This window comes from Indicator indicator, chromosome Z (genome assembly GCF_027791375.1).
Source record: "Indicator indicator isolate 239-I01 chromosome Z, UM_Iind_1.1, whole genome shotgun sequence".
Taxonomy (NCBI): Eukaryota; Metazoa; Chordata; class Aves; order Piciformes; family Indicatoridae; genus Indicator; species Indicator indicator.
This window is the reverse complement of record NC_072053.1, coordinates 36,215,317-36,236,423: the sequence shown is the minus strand read 5'-3', so window position 1 is coordinate 36,236,423 and position 21,107 is coordinate 36,215,317. Positions and strand designations below refer to the sequence as shown.

The following is a 21,107-nucleotide window of genomic DNA, read 5'->3' as shown; positions in this document are numbered from 1 at the left end:
GGCGCGCCGGCGGGGCAGCGCATCGGTGGCGGCTAGCCAGCGGGCGCCCTCCCCTCCGCTGCTCGGCCTCCGCGCAGCTCCGCGGAGAGCCGCCCTGCCGCCGCGGGCAGGCAAGCAGCTCCGAGTCGCGCCGGCTCCCAGAACCACCGGCGCGCCGCGGGAGCGCTCCTGCCGCAGGCAGCGGCTCGTTTGAGTTCTGTTTCGGGGCGGGTTTTGCTGCTTTTTGGATTTCTCGTTCTCTCTTTTTGTTACCCTCCCCCCTTTTGGGGGGGTATTTTAGTTGTTTTTTGTTGTTGTTGTTGTTGTTGGGGTCGGGATTTTGGGGGCGGAGGGGCTGTGCAGCCGCACCTCGTAGTCGGTTTCCCCGGCTTTCTCTTCACCTCAGCCCCCAGACATTAATGGACGCGGGGCAGGAGGCAGCGCGCCTAGTCCAGGGAGGAGGAGAGGGGAGGAGGCTAGCGAGGAGGGAGGGCGGAGCGATTGGCTGGCGGCGCCTTAGGAAAGGCAGTAAAACCGCTAAGGCCCAGTCCCAGGGAGGGCGGCCTTGCTCTCCGCCTTATAGTGAGGGGGCCATCACATGGCTCCCAGCGTCACAGTGCGGCGGGGCGAGCGGCGGCCCTGGTCTGCGACGCACTCCCCCACCCGCCCCAAGGCAGCTGTCCTTGCTTCCTGCCCTAGCTTCCCTCCTTCGTCCCGTCACCGCCAGAACGGGCTCCGGGTCCTGAGGGGCGACCGGAGCAGTCTGTAGTGGAAAAATGGGACGTTAAAACGCAACGCACCACCATCCCGGGGGAAAAAAAAAAAGGCAAACCAGTCTCTCAAAGTGCTGAGGCATCTTCCCCGGAGCCGTCCGGAGCGTGCCGAAACCCTGCGTTTTCCTGGCTGTCCCCAGGGATGGGGTCCCGCTTCTCGTGGGAAGGAGAAAAAAACCCAACATAACAAAACAGGCCGGAAAGGGAGGTGGTGAGTTCATAAATTCCAGATTTCTGTCCGCGGGATGGTTTAGACACATCTCTCCCCACCACACTCTCCCCCCTTTTCCCTCCAGAGCTTACTTTATTTAGGAATTAAATATTTCTCGATGTCAACCTCGCAAACTCTCAACGAACTGCCTTCAAAGCACTAATCTCACACTTTATATGTAAGGCTACTGTTTTTAAAGTGAGACAAACAGCTCCCTCCATTATAGGAAACGCTAACAGAGAATTAGCATAAACTCTTTCCTATGCAAAGAAGACGATTCACTGGCCTTTAAAATGCGGTTTCTGCTGTAAGTGCAGCAACAGTCCCGAAAAAGCGACACAAAAGATTACTTCCGAAATTCCACCATTCATAGTTTCAGGTGAGGCATATGAGGAGAGCAGAAGAGCGAGGACATCTTTTACGCGAAGGCTTGGAAGGGGAAAACCCAAGCCTGGACATAAATGCAATCACTGTGATATTAAAAAGAAAAGCTTTGAAAATTCCCATCACTTCCAGTTCTGTCAGGATAACCCATGATCAGGATACAGCTGGGATGAGAGGACCAGAAGAGCATTTCATGCTGCGGATCGTGAAAAGGGCGGATTGATGCCTAGTGTCTTTACTACTCAAATCTTGCTTCTCAAACAACTCACACAAACCACTTGCTTGAAATATGTTTTCGATGTATTGTCCTAATCCAAAGGTACGATGCACCATGTTTCAAACAGAGTCCATTGGATTTACGGCTTAATCCTTTTCACTATTTCCAAACAATCCTATTTACATTTTGTTCACTAGTAAGGTTCCTGCAGTAGAATACCATCAAAAGTTATAAAAGTTAAAAAAAAAAAAGGGACACCACCCCTCCAACCATTAATTGACTACTTTTTTTTTTTTTTTCCTGCAGAAAGACGGATCATGTTACACGAAATTGACAGTTCATAGGAAATAAAACACCTCGCTGAATAAGTTTGGGGGTCCCAGGCAGGTCCCAGGACTTTTCCTCTCCGAGAGGTTTCTCTTCTTTACAAAGAGTTAGTATTTTTGTTAGTATTTTTTCCTTTTTACTCCCTTTTGGTTCCTTATCTTCTTCCTTGCTCTTCTCCCGATATTCTTTTAAGTGTCTGAACGTTTAAAATAATCCGAAAAACAAAACCATGCTGTAAAATAGGAAGAACGGTGGTGCTTAAAAATTTACAGGTAGAATTGCTTTAGCGACAAACAAGAAAAGCCAGATCTGCCCGCTGTCTGGAAGCAATATGTTTCACGAAGCGTGTGCACCGGCAGCTCCTCGGCAGCACCGTGGCCCTGGAAACACCGAGGCCCCGCGCTCCGAGAGGGCACGGGTCCTCCACGACGTGGCCGGCGTGGCCTTGGCGGCGGGGCTGGGAACCCCGCTGGCGACCTGGGCAAAGCTACAAGCTACAAGCTTTTGCCTGTCTTCGCGCGGAATGAGTGGGTGGCCGGGCCGGACGGAGTGGCTTGCTTTCCAACCCTGACTGATTCTATGATTCTATGATTCTATGATTCTATGACAGCTGAGCCAGCCCCCATCGCGGACTAGTAAAACCTGGTGTTGAAGCCCCTGGAGATCACGATTTGTCTTGGAGCGTCTTCGGCTCGCTCCTGTCCGAGTCTGGCAGGTGCTTTCTGAAAAGAGGAGGAAGGTGAGTCTCACCTGCACAGCCATGAGTAGCGTTTCTCCAGGTAGAACCGCGCCACTCCCGGGACTGAAGCTGTGCCCTGACCCTCGCCCCGCCGCCGCGCTCGCTCAGCCCCGGCAGTGCTCTGGGCGGGCGGCGGATGCCACCTACCGGCAAAAAGCGCCGCGTGGAGGCGAATAGGCTGCCTCCGGGATACTGTGTGCCGCGGCAGAGTGCCCGGCGTGGCCCAGCTGCTCAAAGCAGCCCCTAGGAAGGGCTGGACAGGACTTCCCCGAAACCCCGAGCAAAATCACGTTTTCGGGCTGGACTGAGAAACGTCTCTCCACGGAAGGGATGAAACTCTCCTGATCGCCTTTCCATCCGTGCCCCTGAACTGTATTCATCCTCCAGGCAGTGGGACTGCCCCCTCTCAGGTCATGCACCCACCCGCGAAATGGCAGCTTCCTGGGCCCAGGGCCTCAAGGATTGTCTTCCCTGTTTTTCTGCTAGTTGTGAAAGATGCAGTGTGATGCACACCTAAAACACCACTGGCACAAAGGCAAGATATGAAATACTGGCATGCAGGCAGGAGTTATTTGTTTGTTTGTTTGTCTTATTAATGTTTATCATAAATGTAAATTATATTTATATGTGCAATTCCAGTATTCTTATACAGAACACCTCACATTTTATCAATACGGTGCATGCCTGGGATCAAAGCACTGTGGTAATCCACACAAGCACTCCTGGTGACTCCTTCTGCTTGCCTGACGACCCTTCCTGGCAGCACAGCTGGGCCCCGGTGTCCACAGCTCCTGCTGGGAACCAAGAAACTTTCACCCCAACTCTGTTCCTCAGATCCAAACCTGAGAAAGGGCTGGGTATTTTGGCAGCTCTCTGCTGCTGGAGGTGACTGGACCAGGAGCATCCTGGCTCAGATAATGCGTTCAGTGACATTGGGCAGAAGCAAGACTGAGTTGAACTTATTACCACTGCTGCTTGAAATCTCCCTTGTTCTGGGAGACAGTATGCCTTGGGACCAATACAGCATCCCATCCCACACATCCTTCTACAGTTCAGGAGCCTGTGACCAAGAAAGACACCTAGGAGCCTGCCTTGGGACAGGGGATAGATGACCCTACAGACCTCTGGCCTGCTATGTAAAATCAAATAGCACCCATGGCACCTAAATGAACATTCAAGCAGTCACACTGGGACAGTGGCCGAGGTGCTCTGGGTTTTCTGGGGTTGACCCTGACCATGCAGAAGGATGCCCAAGCCTTCTTCATCACACTGTGGGTCACATGTCTGGTTGCAATGTTCACCCCTGGGTGACTTGTTGAGTGTTCAGCTAGGTGCAGTGTGTGGAAAGTGAAGTAAAGCCTGGCCACCAGCTACAAATGCTGGAGCTGAAGAGCCTTCCCTGGGCCTGCTGCACCTTTTGAGACTCCAACACCAAAATCCGTACTTCTTTGGGCACGGCCTCATACATCTCCACACCCAGATTCGAGTCTTACCTGAAGAACTGGAATTTCTATTATTGAAATAAATCCATTTCTTGAATATTTTACACTTTCTTTTAATGTAGTTTCTTCCACCAAAGATTAGACTGGATTCTGAGCTGCTTGTGCTGTGGAAATACTAAATCCTCCAGCAATACCTTGCAACAGGTTGATGGTGTCCATGACAGGGACTACTGCAGCAATGGCTGAGATGTCCATTGCCCAGTATCACAGTGATTACTATTTTAGCTCCACATTTTTGTGGGTTTATCCCCTTCTTCTCTTGATGTGTGCTTTTGAGGGAAGATAACACTTCCTTTGAGCCTTCTGCAGAGACTTGGATTTATAAACAACACCTATGTGACCCAGATGAAAAACAACGCATTGACAAGGGGTGGCAGCAGGCACTTGGAAAGCTGAAAAAACCTCCTGGGGCTTCCTGCTATGTATTCTGATGAAAAAGAGCTTGTCACCCTTGGAGGTGACCCTAGCTGGTCAAGAAGAAAATTTTTTAATTTCCCACCCCCTCACCCTCCCTTCTTTTCTCTCCTTGTTCTACAATTCTTGCAGGGCAGGTGTATTTGCTATGACAGATGAAAGTCACTTCATTTAAAGCCCTTTTGGACTGTGATGGGTTGAAAATTCCCCCTAACATAAAATTGCCAGACCAGCTCAGTTGAAAGCAAATGAAGCTATATTTATAAGCAAAACTACAATCTAAAATATGGAATGGAATGAATATGTACAAAATAGACAATATTTACATATATTTACAATTTATGAAGAGCACAAGAACCCCCCTGGACAAAACCAGGGGGCTACCAATATCTTTCCTCCTTTCTCCCTTCCTTCCCCCCTGCACACAGGACAAGATAAAGAGCAAAGAGTGGTTTGTTAGTACTTAGCCACAACAAGAATGCATTTGAGGTCAGCAACAGCTAGCAGAAACAACAGTTAGTATCCACCAGAGTGAAGGAAGCTGAAAAGAGAAAAAGTTAGTTTACAAATCTAACTTTATGCTGATAGTCAGACGAATGGGGTTATTTAGACTTTATCATTATTTTCCCTTTTACACCCAATGGTAATTTATTTACAGTCTACCACTCTTGCTCAAGATCTGCAGGAAATTTTCAAGGTACAGCTTAAAATTACCACACGGACCTTTAATTTCTGTAAACTGTGACTGAATGTTCTCAATATCCTCCTGAACTTCTCATCTAATAGAACACAAGGAGAGACCTGGCTAGCAACATAAGCTGAGTTCATCAGCGAACATTGGATGTTTAGGAAAGAATATAGAAGCAGAACAAGTATGTAAAATTAATTCCTAGCAGCTAGAAATCTAGGTTTGTTTTTTGTTTTGTTTGTTTTTAATCTAGAGATAACATCTGAATTCAGTAGCCTGTGATGAAGTATCTTCTGTGAATTTGCCCAGTCACTTTTTGAAAACATGTACGTTTACACCACGGAACATATTCTGAGGCAAAATATTTCCCAGCTCTAACCATATGTGGTGTGAAGTGTCTCTTTTTATTTGCTTTAAGCCAGTCACCTGCTCATTTAATCTGATATAATCTAATTTTTGTACTAGGAGAGGCAAACAGTAACTGTTATTAACCATTCTCTCCTTTCAATCATGACTTTATATATTTTATCACATTTTTTATTATTAGTTAGCTGTTTTTCAGGCTGAGGTGTTCTGTTTCGGATTTGCTGGCTTAGCCACAGAAGTAACTTTTACCCCTGACAATTCTTACCATCTTCTTCACCTTTTCTCAATCATCTAACCTGCTTATTATTGTAAGAACCATCCATAACGGCATAAAATACCTAAATTTGCTTTCCCAGGTTTCATTTAAACTTAATATTTTTAATGAGCCAGTGCCTATTTCCAGTGCCAGTGGAGGGACATCTGACTTTCAAAACGAAGTCACCATAGCTGATTCAGCAGGGTATTATTCACATAAACAAATCATATTTATTTAAGTTACATTTCATGATTCCACTGACTATTGAAAACCTTTCTAATATTCTCCACATAAGCCCTTAATTCTTTGTTGTAGACAGGCTATGGCTAAGAAGGAGGGAAATCCTGTAATTTATGGCTCAGGTATTTGAGATATTTTTCATTTAATTCTGCAGCAATGCAACTAAGCCCCAAAGGAGTATGAACCCTTTCATAAATGCAGAGACTACTGGCAGGTATGCTCTTCATTTGCTTAGAAATCCTTGGGGATAAGATATACTATGATCAAAGATAGAGAGGATTGATTTTTCCATCTAAAACTATGTGGGTGGTGGGTTCCTGGCAGTGCTTGAGCAGAAATCAAAACCAGTTGCTGCAGAAGGTGCAGTAGTTCACCCTCCAGCTCTGGTGCCCCCACTTCTGGCTACTGCACTCATCACTTGCCTCCTACTGAGCACCAAGCTGAATCAGTTCTAGAAAGCCAAATGCAAAATCCAGAATTAGTTGCACCTTCATAGCTGCCAAGATATTTGTCAGAGGTGGCACACAGACAGCTATACATCTAAAGCAGGATAAATTTAGTCCTGATTCATCCTGGGCTAAATATGCCATCCTTGAGTAAGATTATGCTGATTTGGGATCATGTCTTAACAGTATTTCTGACTTGTAACTACTTCTCTTACAGGGGTCAAAACACCTCTGTGATCATGGCTTGAATGATCAGTTTCTTTCGAATTCTCTATGTGTAAGATGTCTACAGAAATTACTTATTTGTCCGAGTCTCTAGTATCTATGCATAAGGTACCATCTTTTTCACACACAGCCAATGAGGACTATGACAATTTCTGACTTTTACCTATTTTGTATCTCTAGTTGGCTTTTGTGAAGTGTTTTAAACAGAGAGGCATCCGTAGCTCGTGAAAGGCTTGTGATGTGGCTTGAAGCTCAGGTATTCGGGGTTGCTGAGTTTACGAGTTACAGGCATAGTGAGTGAAGGACACTGTTAAGAAGCCCTCTCTCATCCTGGACACTGAGGACTATAATGGGTCATACAACTCACCACACAACTCACCAGCACATGGTACAACAATCTAGACTTTTAGAGGGAGTTTATTTTCCATTAGTATCTCTCACAGCACTTCTGCTTCATTATGCTTGTACCCCACAATGCTGCTACTTTCCTCTTTTAAATTACTAACACGTATGCATATTTTTCCAAATGCTTAGTGCTTTTCACCTCATGTTGTAGACTGTCTACATCAGGAATGACAAGATCATTATTCCCTTGGTACCTTGCTGAAGTGCCATACACTTCAGCTTTCTTGAGTGCTGAATCTGACATTCTTTTGAACAAACACTTCCTATTGAGATTTTGACACACATTTCCTTCAATGCCTGAAATTACATTGAATATATGTTCTTTGTGGTCTCTGGCAATCAGGACAAGTATTGGTTCACTTTAGCATGATAACTTCTGCTTATGACTTGTGATCTGTTTCCTGAGTACGATACTAAATAAACAATCTCTTCTCAACATACCCTGTTATTACCTATGCTGCAATAGCAATGTGTTTGAAAAGAGCCCATCCACTGGCATTTTGACAGCAAATGTTGTTATTCTTCTGCCTTTAACCTCCCACGTAATTTAGGAGACAATTTTCCTGAGTTACCAGTTTAATGGTCTTTTTCCACTCTATTCTGCTTCTGTGAAAATAATGAACTTTATTTTAGCAATGTATATTCTTTGATGGTGTTGAGATCCTAACTTTCACCCTTTTTTAGAACTGAAAAGATACTTACTGATCTCAGGCTCTGTTTCTGTGCTACAGGTTTTGGATCTGCTGCATTCCCCAATGGAAGTTCAGTTACAACTAAATTATGCTTAGGTTTGTTTCTTATTATGTGATTGCACAGAAAGGACTGGAAAAAACAAGTCAATACTGTTTCGGCATTCTAATATACTTTTTCCCTGATGTAGTTTGGTTCTCAAAGGTCTACTGTTTGATCCAGGGAATGTAACCAAATATTACATAGTCCTTTTAGCTGCAGTTCTTCAACTCCTTGATTTCCAATACAACTCAGTGATATGGTTTTCAGCACAATTCATCTTCGAAATTTCACATGAGGGAATGTAAGATCATACCTTTAGTCCAGTTAGTCTGAGCCTGACAACTGGGACAGCACTTACTACAGCTTCTATCTTGGAATAGTCTTCCTGTGATTCATTTTCACTTCAGTATTTCAGCGTATTAAAGCATTTTGCATGTTTGTAATCATCACTTAGCTTAGTAATAGTGAAATCTTTCTTCTACATTGATGCCAGACTGTGATAAATCTGAAGTAAAAAATACTGGTTTTACTTTCAATAGCACACAGTGATTCTAGCTTTAAGGGTTGGTGGGGGTTTTGTTTATTTGTTTGTTTTTAATCTTGGCTGTATTCTCTTTTGCTGCAGGTATACTGCCAATCACATCTTGCAATAAATTTGTAAGTCTTCTTTTTAGTTCACAACAAACTCTGTCTTCCCCAAATCTCATCTCAAACCCCTTCTTCCCCTAAATCTGTTTTGTGCCTTTCCTTCTGCATTAGATACTGGATTTGCTAGGTCAAATATACTAATATGTTTTTTGTTTGGTTTGCTTTCAGTTTTTGTGTATTTTCTTTCCCTGATTCACACATTCCAATTTCACAGATACGATGGTCTAAATTTCTTCAGTCTCCTTGTGTTGCTTTATAACTGTTTGATGCGGCTGTGATATTTGTCTCCTGAGATGTACACATTGCTCTCTTAGAATAACAACCTCCCAAAGACCTATTGCCACCAGATGGAGTAATTTCGGAATTATCATTCATAATTAAAAAAGTCTCAATTTTAATAGCAATCAAAATCTTCTGTACAAATTAACAGTGTTATGAAGACGCATATGAGCAAATGAAATTTACAGGCACAGGAGAACTGCTGCTTTGTCAAAGCCTTGCCTCTAGGAACTCTAACATTAAGGAGCTTTAACATTAATTACAGTAAGAAGGCTAAATTAATTATTAATATAATCTTACAGAAAGAAGAACAAAATGAACGCTTTAGTGAGCATATTCCATGGAAGACTAATTTTAAAAGGCATTAAAATACAAAATGAAATGGCAAGGCTTAGTAGTGTTTCTATTGATGCCAGGATGATCACTGGGTTTGGTTGCAGTGGTTGATGATGAGGACAGAACCATGAAGCAACAAGGCTTCTGCTCTTTTGTGTCACTTACTTAGCACTGATGGGATTTCTGGGCTTCTTCTCTCATAAATCTGTTCCTGTGCCCTGCTTTACAACACAGATCCAGACCCTTTGAACACTGCTTAGTTTTCTGCATTGTAAGAGTTGGTGCAGCCAAACATGTGAGCTCCTGCTAACAAAACGAAACACATTAGTAAACCTGCAGAGGGGGGCTGGACTTGAATTAGGGCTTTGGAGGTGTACACTTGGTTTTCAGAACAAGATTCAAACACAAAGAGAGAGCACAGGAAAAGGGCACGTTAAGATCTCAGTGGTGGAAACCAGCGCTACCGAAGAAAAGCTCTGAGAGAACTAGAGAGTGCAAACGAAGTGCACACTGATAACATAAAAGAGAATGCAAAGTGAGAAACACCGGGTGGAAGTGAAGTAGAAGGATACACGAGCTGCCTTCCACACGGGCAGTGGTGACAGAAGGTTTTGTGAACCAGAAAAAGCAGTTCATCTGTGACCAGGGCGGTGGATTTCACTCGAAGAGCCACACCGCGGGGCCCCTGCTGAGCAGTACGACCGGAGACCGGCGGCGGGGAGACAGAAGAGTCACAGCAGCGCTGATCTGGGAGAAGAACAATCATGCACACGAGGAGCAGGTCTGCGTTGCACAAGAAAGAAAGAGAATAGCACACTTAGGCGTTTCTCAGGGAAGGGAAAAAAAACCCCAAAAAACCAACCAAACCCAAACCAAACCAACCAACGAGGATCGCGGACAGACCTGCCCGTGGCAGACAGTGCCGCCGTCAATGCTGCAAGCTCCGACGGGGAGCGAGCAGAGAATGCGCAGCACGGCGCGGCGAAAGAGACCAAGGCAGCTGGTGACTCGCAGGCCCACCTCACACCCCGGCACAGCCTCACTGAGCAAGCGACGTGACATCCTCTCCTCGCGCCCCGCCCTGCAGCCCTGACTCTCTCTCCAGAGCGCCCCGCCCCGCTCTGCGGAAGCTCCGCCCCGCCCCCTTCTGCGCAGACCCCTCCCCGTGCTGGTCCCGGAGACGGCGCATGCGCTCTCTGGCGAGCGGTGTGTTCTTTCCGGCCGCCATCTCGCTTAACTCCGCGTGCCGTGCCGGGTGCTGCGCCTGGCCCGCATCTTTCTTCCTTCCTCTTGCTCTGGTGTCACCGCTCCTATCCCGGGAAGGTACAAGACGAGGCGGCGTGGGGTGGCCGGAGGGGCTGTTGCACGTCCGAGGGTTGTGGATCAATGGGCGGCGGTCGTGGTGGTGCTGGTTTGGGGCAAGGGAAGTAAGGCGAGCACGGGCCGGGCCTGAGGGGAGCCTCACCTCGCATCAGTAGCGTTGCGCGTGAGCAGGCCTCTTTCCGTCCCTGTGTCGGAGTTGGGGTGCCCTCCTGCTGGGAAGCGGGGTGTGATGAGGGGGGGCTGCGGAGCCCCTGGCCCCTGTCTGCCATACTGCTAGGTCCCTCATCGGACGCTTACTTACTCGCTTTCCACGGGCGATCTTTTTGCTTCCGCAGATGAAAGAGACAATCATGAACCAAGAAAAGCTCGCCAAGCTGCAAGCTCAAGTGCGCATCGGTGGCAAGGTAGGAGCCGCCTCCCCATCCTGCCCCTGGGACGGAGTCTCCCTACACACACACTAGACCTGGCACGGGGAGTTCGAAAACCGGGGTGGGACACAGCGTTAGGTACTGTCAGATTGATTTGACTGGCCTCAGAAGAAGCCATGGTGCTGCAGGGATCGCTAGAGTCAGTTCCGAGGCAGTAATAACTGAATCTTAAGCCTTTTTCTCTTTGTAACAATATGTTACATAAGGCTTGCAGCCTATATTCTTGTATGCGCTGTTTTAGAAGGCACGTGGAATTTCAAATGAGTAGACCTTAGAGCAAGTGTGCTCAGATACAGTTTTATTAACAGATAATAGTTCAAACTCCTGTCAGAAATGTTCAAGATGCCCAGGGCTGTTTCTTGTCTTTCTGGACAAAACTGGAATTTCTGTACTTGTAATAGCCTTGTATTTTTGGCTGAAATGCTCAGAAGACTTGTTATGGTTTTTTTTGCCATGATATTTGAATATATGTAGCTGTATGATTGATTACTTAATATCTGAAAATAAATATATTTAGTAGAGTCATGTGGTAAGAAATATTTACGGTGTCATTTTAAATGCAATAATCAGCAGTTAATTTTTTTATGCCCAAGGAAGTGTATGCACAATATTTTACAATACAAAGTATTCAACAGAGCTTTAGTTGGCAGAGTTTCCAGGAATGTTCATTCTTGTGTTGGTTTTTTACCCTTTTAGCTCAAGATTTAGGATGGTTAGTGAAGTAATTACATACCTTGGTAATTTTGTGTATTCTTTGTATAAATTGCTGTTTAAGCAGAGAACTGCTGTATTGATGATTGTGTGCATGCTTCAAGCATGTGTTTATTGACTGTGAGAGGCTTTTAATATTTGTCATGTATGAACATGCCTTCATGTTACAGTTCTTACAGCTGTCTGCTCAGTATAGGTCTTTCAGGGGTATTAAACAAAGCTTAGAATATGCTGGTGGTGCTGTCATTCAGTTTTAAAATTGGTCTGTGAAATGCTTTCCATTCCTGAACATTTTTTTAAGTTGTTTCATTACTGAGATTCCCTATGCCATTGTCACCATATAAATTGAGATGAGTGTGGAGGAGGCAAAGGGGAAGAGTTAATTCTTGTGATAATAGGTTGCACGAAGCCTTTGCTGGAAGATTTTCATGATCTTGCAATGCTGCAGATCTTAGAAATAAGCTAAATATGATGTTTAGGTGGAGGGCTGTTGTAGTACTTTATGTGAAATTTGAGATTTTTATGGTGATTATAGCTAAACCTAAATGTTGTGGCTCTTACTCAAAATCTTAGAGGAGTAGCAGAGAAGTCTGCAGTATTCCAGTGGTGGCCTTCTGTACTTACTCCTTTATTATAGAGGTAGGGCAGCGTGACCAGCATGTCCTTGCATGATCAAGATAGAATTCGTGTAGTAAAAACATGTAGTCTTTAGAAGCTTAAATCTGTGGAGATGAAAGCAGCAGCTCTTCGTTTAAATTAAATCAGTTTGTCTGAAGTTTGATATGTTTAGTATGGGTAAAAAGGAGATACGTGTTCCTACATAGCCGTTGATCCAAGGCATAATTTTATAAAATTTATTGAGAAAAGTTATCCAGAGAGATTTAGTGTGCTTTATTGTGGCTCAATTCCTTGTTATTCAAGGTAGTAAAGTAAAACTGTTTCTGTTACTTTTCTAGTTTTCAAATTGCTTGTGCATGTAGCAGGGAATGAGTATCAAGCTTTCTAGATAGATTACTAAAATTTTGAGCTGTAGTCTTACAAGTGGATTGTCATTAACATTCCTCATTGTTTGTTGGGGAACTTGCTTGTCAGGAACTTGTCAGGGAGAACCCGCGGCGAGGGAAGACCCGCACAATCAATATGATTGATAAGCAAGTCTGAACTTTATTGTTCAAAAGCACAGCTTATATAGCATCTTTGGCTAAATATGCACAGGTGGCATAATTCTATTGGTACACCTTAATTGAATATACCAAGTGTCATTTAATTGGTTTAAGGTAAAAAGCTCGATTATGATGTCACGCCTACTTGCAATTAATCCTACGTGCAGTTCCACAAACTTCTCTCTCATTAGGTACTTATTTTCATCCTGTTAAACACAGCTGCAAGGACAACCACAAGGCCATAGTAACCTTGGCACGTCCTGTAGTTCGATAACACAGCTGCAACACATCAGCCTAAAAGCTATCTGTGAGCAATAAGCAACAAGATGGAGTACGGCCTACACATTTTGCTCAAACAGTTGTTCCATAGAACCATGTCCCTTAGATTCAAGCCATTCTCCAACAATTGTTTGTAACTGGATTATGTGAGAGACGTTAATGTCCATCCAGTTTGTTAATTTCTATCAGTTAACTCAAAGTTCCAGCTATTCATACCACCAGGCAGCAACATATTGTCTTGCTGATAACATGTAGCAGATGGGCAGCTGGGGTAGGAGGATTTAGGTTAGTCCTTAGTAGTTACACTGTGTCAAAAAGGAGCTGTACTGTACTGTACATCTTGTGTTATATTTTACCAAATTCTTATAATTGTGAAAAGAAGCATAGCATGATACTTTCTGCTTTTCCGTGGGTATAAATATCTTATAATATGGGACAGTAATTACCCTGGAGAAATCTAGAGCTCTGCATATGCAAGGGGAACTTAACTTTTGCATTTTTGCTCTCTAAACGGGTGGTCTGGAATACTATGTAAAAGTATTATTTTAGAACATATTTATAAAATATTTTTGGAAAATAGGTGTTCTTCAACTGTTTAACTCCAGATGGGAGATGTCTCTTTGGAATGAAAAAATGGGAGGATTTTGTGTTTTCTGATAGTAATTTTTTAATGATATGTGTCCTATGATTTGGTGACCTCTGACTGCTAGCAAAATCTGGCTACAATTTAAGGAAGACAACATAGGGAAAAATACTTAAGGTTCAGAAATTACCTGACTGTACTTACTCCTTGGTTTTGTGCTTACAATAACAGACAAGGGTAAGCTTGCATATTTTATTTTCTGAGATGGTCCAGAATCTCTTTAAGAACTGTGGAATAAGTGTTCTCTGTTGTATTGCTTCCTAAGCCATCTCACTTCTCAGAGACATGTAAAGCTTGCTTTATAGCAAAGGAAAGATAGCTACAGTGCAGTTGGAAGGGTTGGGTTGTGTGCGCTGTAACACAGAAATAGAATGATTTGTAGATGGCTGCTGATCAGTAATGCAGCCCTCAAGATCAGAGTTTGTGAAGACCTAGTGCAGTGTTAATTTGTAAACATGGATTTTTTTAAGGGTACTGCCCGCAGAAAGAAGAAGGTTGTCCACAGAACAGCTACAGCAGATGACAAGAAACTTCAGTTTTCGTTGAAGAAACTGGGAGTCAACAATATTTCTGGAATTGAAGAGGTAACTGCTTTAAAGGGAAAAAAATAATTTTCTGTATAGAAATAGAAAATATCAAAATCAATTTCCTGGTAGGTAACATTCTAAACTTGTCTGTAAATTATGAGTAGGCCTTTACCGGGCTTCAGATAGTGGATTTTTTTTTTTTCTTGCAGGTAAACATGTTTACTAACCAAGGAACAGTCATTCACTTCAATAACCCTAAAGTTCAAGCATCTCTGGCTGCTAATACTTTCACTATTACTGGTCATGCTGAAACAAAGCAGCTGACAGAAATGCTTCCTAGCATCTTAAACCAGCTCGGAGCTGACAGTTTGACCAGCCTGAGGAGACTGGCAGAAGCCCTTCCCAAGCAATGTAAGTTGAAGCTTGAATGTGTTTCACTCTGGCAGCTGCCATGAAGGTTATTTGTATAGCAGTAGTGAAATTCAGTGCGCTTGTGCTGTCTGCAAGCATATTATAAAATGCTCATAACAAAGTTGAACTCTTAGATCTTATTTGTAGCTCAGATGCAGTGACGAGTATAATCAAATGAAGCAGAGGCACCTGTTAGCATATCTTGCCAGCTGGTCTAGGACAGGAAAGCTGAAGCCAAACTTCATTTTGTGGTAGTTAACTTCTTTGTGTGGCCACCATATTTTGACATAGCTTGTCATTAAATCTAAGTAGAGTAGTTACTGTGGAAGAGTTAAGTTTTAAAAAAAGAAACTTTCTGTATATCTGTTGTGACACTTTGAATGAAAATATTAGTAACGGGGAAAGGAATTTGAGGACAGCTGCCTTGCAACTGAATTTGATGCTTCAGGTATGATGAAGCTGTTTCTTTGCATGGGCTTTTTGATGGTAAGGAGGAAATTGCACAATATTTGTAAGGAAATATATTCATCGCAGCTTTTGTAGAATAGTGTGGTGAGTAGGACTGGCATCAGTGTTAAGCTAGATACACAAACTTCCATCCTTAAGTTAGTAGAAAAACATGAATGTTTATTCTTCCTAAAACTGTGTGGGAAAGGTAGAGAAAGAATGTAAGTATGTGGTATTTGGAAAAGGTGCTGCCAATGCAGGGGGACAATTAGTGAATTACAGGCTTTCTGACGCTGGAACAGTGACTCCTCATATCCTGCACATATGATCTTCCTGCTTCTCTAAAAAATCATAAGCCCATTCCTTCCAAGGTGTGGAACATCCTAGAGAACATAGGAGAAGAATATAATTGCGTCCAGTTTCTAGTAGTTCTGAACTTCAATGTTACTTTTGTTTTTTCTTCCTGTGCTTTGCTGCCAATAAGACAGCCTTTATTTCCATTCCTGAAGTTGGTGATACTTCCCTCCTGTCAATTATCAATGAAAAAAATTTGATAGAAGTAATCTTCAGGAGATGAAATAAATGGCTGTTTTCCCCATGGAGCTCATGTCCTTCCTGGTGTCACCTGTTGGCTTTGCTGTGGTAGTAGTATGGCTTGATAGGGAAAAAAGGAAAAAAAAAAAGGGGGGGGGGTTTAAAATGGTCCCTGAAGATCTCTTTTCTCCAAACAAGGTGAATATATTCTGGATAAGATAAATTGTGCAGTTTTAATATTAGGGGAACATGTTTAAAGTATTGGCTTTGTATGACATCATAAATGGCTATTCTTTTCCACTTTGGGTGGATGCCAGAGTAGTTGCACAGACCTTTCCATTCAGCATTGTCTGCTAGATTTGTAATTCTGACATTGAAGAGTGAAGTGTCTGTGATGATTGCTTTTCCAGGTGCTGAAGTAAGCTTAGTCTGGTATTGGGGATGAGAGAGAATGGAAGCAGTTTAGGAGGAAACAACATGGTTTGCTTCTAAAATGTATTTGACACTAATATGCACATAAACTCTAGCAGCTTTTTGCTGTGGAAAACCAAAGAGGGGTTAGCAGTGACCTTGTCCTTGTCTCTTTTCAGAGTAAAGTTTATGCATTCATGGGTTTTGGTTCTTTAGAAGTCAGTGTACAAGTCAAGTATGAACCCATCTTTTTCCTCACACTTTTCTTTAACTGAGGAGGATTAATTAGGATAAAACACAGGTGACAGAGTATAAGAGGCCTGGTAATACAACTAAAAATACCAGTTAAAATTAGTGGCACAGACACGCAGGGGCCTGAGATACATATTAGCATTATCCTGCTGCAGTTCATCAGATATTCCTTGGTTGCTACAGTGGGCATGATTAAGTCTGATTCACTCTGGCTAATACGATGGGAATGTTTAAGAAGTTACTGAGTTAGCAGGAATTTGGGTTAGACCACGCGGTTATTTCAACCTCCTAAGTGTAAAATTGTGCATCCATTTTCATATTTCTGTGACTTTTCCAGGCAACAATATCTTTTGAGTGTCTCTAGTCATATGTATCTGTCTGCACAAGTACACCTTATTTTCCTTGAAGGACTAGGACGATAACATTCTTTCTTTTCCTTAAAACTTAATGATGTAAAATACTTAAAACCTGAGAAACGTGAAATAGTCAATAAACCAAGCCGCTTTTAAAACAAATTGGTAAAAACAATCTCTGTACTTGTAAATGAAAGTTGTTAACATGCAAGACACTCTGTTCACCTAGATACAAGTTGTCTAGTAAGCTGGCAGCATGTACTTATAGTATGTATCTTCTCATCTCCCCACTGGGGCTGTTTGAGCATTATCAGTAACAAAGGGAATGTGAGCTTCCTGGGTTAGGTGGAGATTCTTACTCAATAGGGAGAACTGGATGAAGTATAACAGTTTAGCTCAGAATCCTTGATGATGCTTTCAAGAAACACTAAGCAACTAATCAGCGTGTCTATGGTGAGCTTGACTGATGCTTTTAAATTGCTTGCCTCTTGCAGCTGTGGATGGAAAAGCTCCACTTGCTACTGGTGAAGATGATGATGATGAAGTTCCAGGTAAGAAAATGAATTCAGTGGGGGAAAAGGAAGTGAATTTTGCCAAGAGATAGCATGTAGTGTGATTGGGACAGGGATGGTAAGGGTATTGGCTAGTCACTTGCTGTCACAAAATTTCTGAGGGCAGATGAGGCCCTGGGCAACCTGATCTAGTTGAGGGTGTCCCTGCTGACTGTGGGGAGGTCAGACTAGATAACCTTTGGAGGTCCCTTCTGGCCTGGACCATTCTATGATTCTGTAATAGCTTACTGGTTTGGGCTAGCATTTTTGTCCTGTGTAGGAGTAATAGCTATGGCTAAGGTAATACTTAGTATCCGTGAGAAGGGTGGGAAGAAATTATCTTCTTGGTATTATTTTGCCTGATTGTGGGTATAGTAAATAAAGTTAAGTGCTTGCAGAGTTGTGCTTTATAATGAGCTGTCCAAAGCTGACTTGGTTGAGCGAGGAGAATGAACTATAAGGCTCTTAGAAGTTATTTGGTCTGTATTTTAGAAGCTGTAAGTTACTTGTGTTGTAAACATTTGTTGTGAAGTAGAACTTTGAAAAAAGAAAAATGTCAAAGTGGAAATGTGTTATACTTCAATTTCAACATTCTTCTTTTTCTAGATCTGGTTGAAAACTTTGATGAAGCTTCAAAGAATGAGGCAAATTGAACTAAGTGTAACCTTGAGAATAAAGTTTAAACTTGAAAAAGCAGCTTGGAGTTGCTATTTTATATTGTGACTCCTTTGATTTTGTTCTTATTTCCTTATGAGATATCAAGATTTGTGATACTTGGAAAATCCTTGAACCTGCAGCTGGTTAGTTACTGCTCATACACAATACTATATTGTGGCCTGATTGAACAAATCTCTGCTTTGAAATAAGTCACATTGCTAACAAATCTCTGCCTAGGCACAATTTTTTAGTAACTCGTATACAAGCAAAACCTCATCTTTAATGAACTTTGACATACAATAAAAATATAAGAGAAACTTTCTGGTGTGGCTTCTTGTCAGAAAAGCAGGGAAAAAAATGAAAATAACCATTAATAACCATGAAAGGTCTTGCATTCCTGCAGAATGTCTTCCTTTGGATGTGTTAAAAAAACTCTTCTAAATTTTTTTTTTCTGTGTGTAATGGAGCATTTTGGACTTAAATGGTGAATTCCCATTGTTTGCAGAGCTACATATGCTCTTAAGTTAGTTTGTAAGCTAGTGAATTTAAAAATAGATTTGTACTTTAGAAACAATTAGTGGTAGTTTAATATAAAATGGGCAATCTGAGAGAGAACTTTACTTGGCCTTGAACAGTGCCAAGCTGTTGGCATCTTGGGAGAACTAGACAATAATGTTACTTTTATCTTCAGAAGTGTTTAGTATGTGTTTCCAGGGTGTAACTATCTAACGAGTTAAATAATACTTTCCCAGTATTTTAACTTTATTTACCTGAAAATCTCAATTATGTGGGAGAAGAAATACAGGAGGGGTAAAAAGCCTTCATGGAATTCATAATGGCTTTTAATTAAGTCTATTTAGCATCTTCAGATCTATTAACAAATAATTATATGTGGATGTTTCAGGCACATGTTACTGCTTTTCTGTGTTCCAGAGGAAAAAAAAGCACTTGCCTTTTTTTTTTTTTTTTTTTTTTTTTTGGGCACAGGGAATACTTCAATTCCAGTCTAGTGTTTTCATTGCTGGAGCTTCCAGGGGTAGTGGCTAAATTTCATGTTTATGAGTCTTTGGTGTTAGTCAGCCTTCTAAGGTTGTCTTTAGAACAAATGCTTCTTGAAGTGCAAGTTTGTACTGATCCATGCATGATAAAATTTAGGGTAAAATTGCGATCACCCTAAAGTTCTCCTTGTGCCTGGGAAAAGGTGGGGCAGTGTCTGACCTGCCAAGTGTGTTTCTCTTGGTGTAAGTCATTGCTGTTGGGAAACAGTGGAGGAACTTGTTCAAGCCCAATGGCTTGAAGTACAACAGCAGTCTGATGAGAACATGACATGGCTGAAGTCAGGTGCAAGAACTGAAGAGTAACAATTTAAGGTTACTTGTCTCAGTTTGCAGGTACTTCATCAGTAAATTACACTTAGCATTAGTTTTAAAAGTACATTCATTGAATTGTGGCAGTAAGATGCAAAACTTTCAAGGAACTATGCATGTCTGAGTTTTGAAATGGTGGCTTTAAGCTAACTGCCCTTTAAAAGGTAAATCCCAAGTTCTACAGACTTGTTTATCATTTCCCACTCTTCCTGTGACCTGTCAAATGTGTTGCCTATTCTGGGATTCAAATATCCTCAGAAATACATCCTTTAAGCCACTGTAGCTCTTGCTTAGGAAGTGTTTCATATTGGATTCTGTCTCATGAAGTGACTGTCTTGTTTACGCGATCTATACAGTGTTAACCTTTTCCCTTCTAGCAGACATGCTTAGTGCTTGAAAAATGTTTGCTATAATACTATCTTTGAAATGCAAAATTATGCTAATCCAGTGGTAAACGACCATGTGACATGTCTGTTGTAGGTACACACCCAGTCAGGAAATACTGGCATATTTTTGCATCCCCAAACAGAATCAAGATACAATCAAAATGTGTTCTTTATCATAGCAGAAGAGGAAGTGGTTTTGTTGGAAATTTATAGCAATCTTGACATCTAACGCTTAAATGCTCAGTCCTTGACTCAAAGCTGTGATTATTTTCTTTTAGTGAGGACTTTGGTTATAGTCTTTCTTGTCTGTCATTAACTGCTAGAAACTGAAAACAGGACTGTTGATGTTTTTCATTAGCTTGAACGTCTATCTAGCCATATTGTAATTACACTATTACAGATTCACATCTGTAGTCTTGCTCAAGGAAAATTACTTTGTATCTCCATTTCAAATATCTTGGACAATAGAGAAATGAAATCAGATGCCTGCATTTCTATTAAAGTTTTGTTTGAGATTTTTGTTTTAAAAAACTAAGGGAATTTTACTCTGTCAGATGAAGTTTTTTAACAGCTTAACTCCAATTTAGTAGTGAGTGCTAGTAAGGTACGGTTTTTTTCATCATGTTTGCAACAAATTTTTAGAAATACCCTTATAATTGTTAATGTCATGCTTCAAGGAATCTGCTCTGGTTTTAAATTAGTATTTTCTAATTAAAAAAAAGGCATTTTGGAAAATGGTGAAATTGTGTATTTTACTAAGCTAGTGTGATGCATATATAAAAATCAAAAGCTCTCTACTGTTGTTTTAAAGTAACTGTTTTTAAAGCTCTAGAAGACAGATTGATTTTTAAGTCATGTGTCTCTTAGGAAGTATTCCCTGTGAGAAATTAACATAGAAGTGCATATTTAATGTATGTGACCAAGGAGGATCACTTGAGTTCATTTAAAACGTTCACAGCTCAATACCTCAAATACCAAATCCAATGCTTGTTATCTTACTATGTTGATTTGCTGGGGAGGCAGGAGAAGTTTGTATGGTTCCCACTGACTTCTGGAAAATTTTGTGCTAATAATCTGTTTTGTGGATGGGACTTACTTCCAAAGGTCACAAAATGGTACAAATAAAGTAAGAAAGGATGTTTTGAAATTAAGAGAATAGCTTGTATTTGTGTCAGAGGCAGGGGAAGAAGTAAGACAATGTGATGAGGACAGTGGCTAGGAAAAAAGCTTATGTGTGAACATTAGAGGTGACAGGATGTGAGTTTAAGTTAGTATTTTTTAAGGGAGGTGGGAGAAGTGATTGAGAAGCCAGAACACCACAACATAGACGCCGGCTGATCATCTGGTTTATGAGAATGAATTCAAACAAGTTAGGAAACTAGAAAGTTAATCACAGATAGGAAAGGGTACAGGGAAGCTTGTGGTGATGGTGACTACAGCCCCAAATGACTGAGAAGATGGTGGTATATTGTGGTGGTTTGAAACTGTCTTTTTAGT

General features: G+C 41.9%; 1 protein-coding gene across 1 annotated transcript; it reads left to right on the top strand.

The window, feature by feature from the left end:
* The first annotated feature begins 10,379 nt into the window (after positions 1-10,379).
* On the top strand, positions 10,380-18,167 carry BTF3 (basic transcription factor 3). The gene is made up of 6 exons (XM_054397456.1): positions 10,380-10,490; positions 10,826-10,894; positions 14,185-14,298; positions 14,451-14,652; positions 17,144-17,200; positions 17,807-18,167. The coding sequence occupies exons 2-6, from the start codon at positions 10,826-10,828 to the stop codon at positions 17,851-17,853; spliced, it is 489 nt and encodes a 162-aa protein (XP_054253431.1). The 5' UTR covers positions 10,380-10,490; the 3' UTR covers positions 17,854-18,167.
* Positions 18,168-21,107: the final 2,940 nt, after the last annotated feature.